The sequence below is a fragment of the Heterodontus francisci genome, chromosome 4, assembly GCF_036365525.1.
Source record: "Heterodontus francisci isolate sHetFra1 chromosome 4, sHetFra1.hap1, whole genome shotgun sequence".
Taxonomy (NCBI): Eukaryota; Metazoa; Chordata; class Chondrichthyes; order Heterodontiformes; family Heterodontidae; genus Heterodontus; species Heterodontus francisci.
The window spans coordinates 147,933,852-147,937,311 of record NC_090374.1 but is presented as its reverse complement, the minus strand read 5'-3'; the positions used below and the strand labels follow the sequence as shown (position 1 = coordinate 147,937,311).

The 3,460-nt window shown below is 38.7% G+C and overlaps 1 protein-coding gene across 1 annotated transcript; it reads right to left on the bottom strand.

The window, feature by feature from the left end:
* Positions 1–250: 250 nt before the first annotated feature.
* LOC137368832 (interleukin-8-like) lies at positions 251–2,811 on the bottom strand. The gene is made up of 4 exons (XM_068029036.1): positions 2,748–2,811; positions 1,246–1,381; positions 477–602; positions 251–383 (listed from the first exon to the last, which is right to left on the bottom strand). The coding sequence occupies exons 1-4, from the start codon at positions 2,809–2,811 to the stop codon at positions 251–253; spliced, it is 459 nt and encodes a 152-aa protein (XP_067885137.1).
* Between the last annotated feature and the right edge of the window lie 649 nt (positions 2,812–3,460).

The window sequence follows — 3,460 nt, the reverse complement described above, 5'->3', positions numbered from 1 at the left end:
GCTAGTCCAAATGTCAGTACTGACCCTGTGCTCCAGCTCACCAATTCACTCAACACTAAGAAGTCCAGGAACTCCAATTAGAGAAAGGGCATCTCAAGCTCAGAGGCAGAGCAGAAGGCAAAATATGGGGCCCGTGAACAAGTGTCCACCAACAATCAGAGTAGGGCTATAGGTACAAGTAAATCATTCCCAGTACTTGACCGATCAAGACAAGATAGGAACTGCTCATTGGTTCAATTTCAGCCAGGTTTTAGTACCAGGAGCAGTCATGGATTTCAAACAATGGGATCTGGAAAGGCTCAACCAGTATAATTGCCAGATATAAAGGCAATGTAGCAAACATTGTTAACAGGCCTTGTTCATCTTCACAACAATCTTCTTTTCTAGGGAAAAAAAAAAAAGGAAGTTATTAGGAACAGAACATTGGTTTTAAGTTTAGGGGTACTTCATAAATACAAAACTCCTTAAAATCTAACAAGCTGTGCATTGTTTTTATTGTATCTAAAATCAAAATGTACCATTGCAAAATCTTCTTGATTATTTTCTTCACCCAATGCACATCTGGATTCAAACAAGTCTTCACTCCACGTTTAAGAGTTGCACTGAAAATAAAAGACAGTTTCAGTTTTGACTCATGGCTTGTGCAGACTGAAAATGGTGCAGTGAATTTCACTGAACATCTCAATTTTTCCCATAACTTGAAAGAAGTGCTCTTGTTTAATGTTGTGCATTCATGGCAAGGATCCAATAAGAGCTAAACTGAGAAACCAAATCATTACACGTGCGTTTAAGAAAAGGTTATTTCTGGAAAGATGAGAAGGCATTGGAGAGAGTGCAAAAATGATTCACGAGAATGGTTCCAGCAATGAGGAACTTCTGTTATGAAGACAGATTAGAGAAGTTGGAATTGTTTTCCTTGGAGAAGGAAAAGAGATTTGATAGAGCTTTTCAAAAATCCTGAAGGGTTTGGACAGAGTAGATAGGAGAAACTGTTCCCATTCATGAAAGGATCAAGAATGAGAAGGTACAGATTTAAGGTAATTGGCAAAGGAAGCAATGGTGACATCAGGAAAAACCAATTCACTGCCAGAGAGTGTGGTGGAGGCAGATTCAATCAAGGTATTCAAAAGGGAATTAGTTATCTGAAAAGGCAGGGAAATGGTATTAAGTGAATTGCTCATTTGGAGAGCCAGTGCAGAAACAATGGGCCAAATGCTGCAACAATTCTGTTATGAAGTAACTCACATGATTTCAACTTGGTGGCAGTGTGGACCATGAGGTATGATTTCAACGTTTTTCATGTACTTTGGGGCGATGAAGTCAGATGTCGTCTTGATGCATTTACAGCGCAGACCCGTTTTCACCTGACCAATGGCTAGGGCTGCACAGACAAATATGAAATGTTAATATCTAATTCTATACTTTTTCATAATTGTGTAGTTCTGCTCTTTGCAGAACCTTTTCTTACATTGTGAAACATTCTAGTCAATATTTACACCTATTTGGCTGTTAAGAATCAACATGCTGGCAGATAGCAGCATGAAAACAGGGCATCCAAGCTTTATATCTGTGGGAGATGCAATCTGTGGATCCTTGAGGCCTATGTAGAAAACTTGCCATCAATCTACAGGTACTCATGCTGCTGGTGCTAACAGAGCTTAGTGTTTTGATGCAAGACTTTGCCACCAGTGAAGGAACAGCAGTAAGAACAGCCACACAAAGGAAAATATACCAGAACAGTCTTTTTACTTTGCTTCGACAAGGGTATAAAATTGATTTGGGAATCTCCTAAGGTAGCAGTCCTGAATCTGTGATACCAGGACTGCTTTCCTTTGTTCAAAAGTCAAATACTGTGAATGCTGGAAGTCTGAAATAAAAAGAAAATTCTGGAAATACTCTGTTAATAAATTGCTCTGCAGGATCATGGATCTGAAACATTAACTGATTTTTTCTTCACAACTGCTGCCAGACCTGCTGAGTATTTCCAACATTTTCTGCTTTCCTTTGTTCTCCATTGAAGAAAATTCTTAGTGTTAATAAAGCTTTCTCCATTTTCTTAATCTTCCTTTAAGGGATTGATATTTGTAGCTGCTTGGAGCTATGTGGATCTGGCAGGATAGATTTATACTGCCTGCCCTGCATTGCTCTCCAGTCAGCCAAGTGGGGCTCTGAGGATGTGTAACCATGCAGGACTTAATACACAAGCGGCCAACAGTTTGTTAAATTTTTAATGTCAGCATAGAGTCTTGGGACAGTCAACTCTATCAACTTTAGAAGGGTAAAAAAAAAAGTGGCACTTAACAAGCCTATCACCACAAAGTACTGGAATTGTGTGGTGGTCACACACCTGTTGCAGAATCTGATCCCAGTTACTTCACTCATGGCTTATACCATACATTTTGCATTTATGCAAAACCAGGATCACTTTTTGGGGATATAGGATGCAAAATAAATCAAGTCTGTGAACCAACTCGCTAAGTATTACAAGAGAACATTATCTCAGCTAAAATATGTGACAATCCAGTGTTCTCACCAACAGGGAGACCTGAATTTTCCACCTCACACCACTCCATCACAAGGAACAGTGTAAACAGATAAATTCTCACCGATCTCCTGAACTCTGATAGAGAACAGCTCTGACAGGGTGCAATACAGCTAATATATCATATAGAAGATTTCCATTATCAGCCTTTACTGTTCAGTAAGTGAACAAAATGATTATATGACAAGTACAACCAATCTCTTACCATCTGTCAAAAATCCAGAAAGCACTAGGATGGTTAAAGTGATGAAGGTAGCTCTGGAAGTCATCATATCTTCTTGACTGCTAATTATACTGACTCAAGCAACTCTCTACTGCTTTACTCTGAAGTCCCTGAATTTATAGGCTGGCTGATTTAGCAATCAAGGAATTTCCACACATTGGCCCAGGTCCAAAGGGGATGGTACAAACATAATTGAAAACTGCTGGCTTGTTCTCAAATAAGAAACAAATTTATTTTTAATTTATGCTTAATTTATAACATCTATTGCACCAAACATTTTATTCGGATTGACTTGTAAATATCAACAAATACTCACAAAATTACAAGGCTAGAACTAAGGCAAAATTGGCCAAAACTCTTGGTGCATTGTTCATGAAAATGGCTTAATGCTGAGATTAAACTAACGTGGGTCCCAAAGCAAGTTCTTTCCAGTTTACTGATCTGTAAAGCAATCTTGCTTGTCTTGTCACATCCATTGTCGTCAATTGTAGCTCTTGCATGATATTTAATTAGTTGCTTTACTTAAATGACTGTTTTGGCAGATTTCCTGTGACGATGTTTATGATGAGTGAATGGATATGCTAGAGTGTGATGTCTGAGTGTGATGCCTAAAGTGTGACTGGAAGCTTATACAATGGTCTAGAAGTTACTGGAGTGACACACCTGTGAGTGCCGTGAATTCAGTTTTATTTTCC

Bases quoted from the DNA above. Each gene is read 5' to 3' on its own strand.
- LOC137368832 (XM_068029036.1), bottom strand. From the start codon at position 2,811: ATGACTTCCAGAGCTACCTTCATCACTTTAACCATCCTAGTGCTTTCT. The intron at 603-1,245 runs GTGAGTTACTTC...TTTTATTTTCAG, and splicing joins TGCCACCAAGTTGAAATCAT to TGCAACTCTTAAACGTGGAG. The intron at 384-476 runs GTTAGATTTTAA...TTTTTTCCCTAG, and splicing joins ATAAAAACAATGCACAGCTT to AAAAGAAGATTGTTGTGAAG.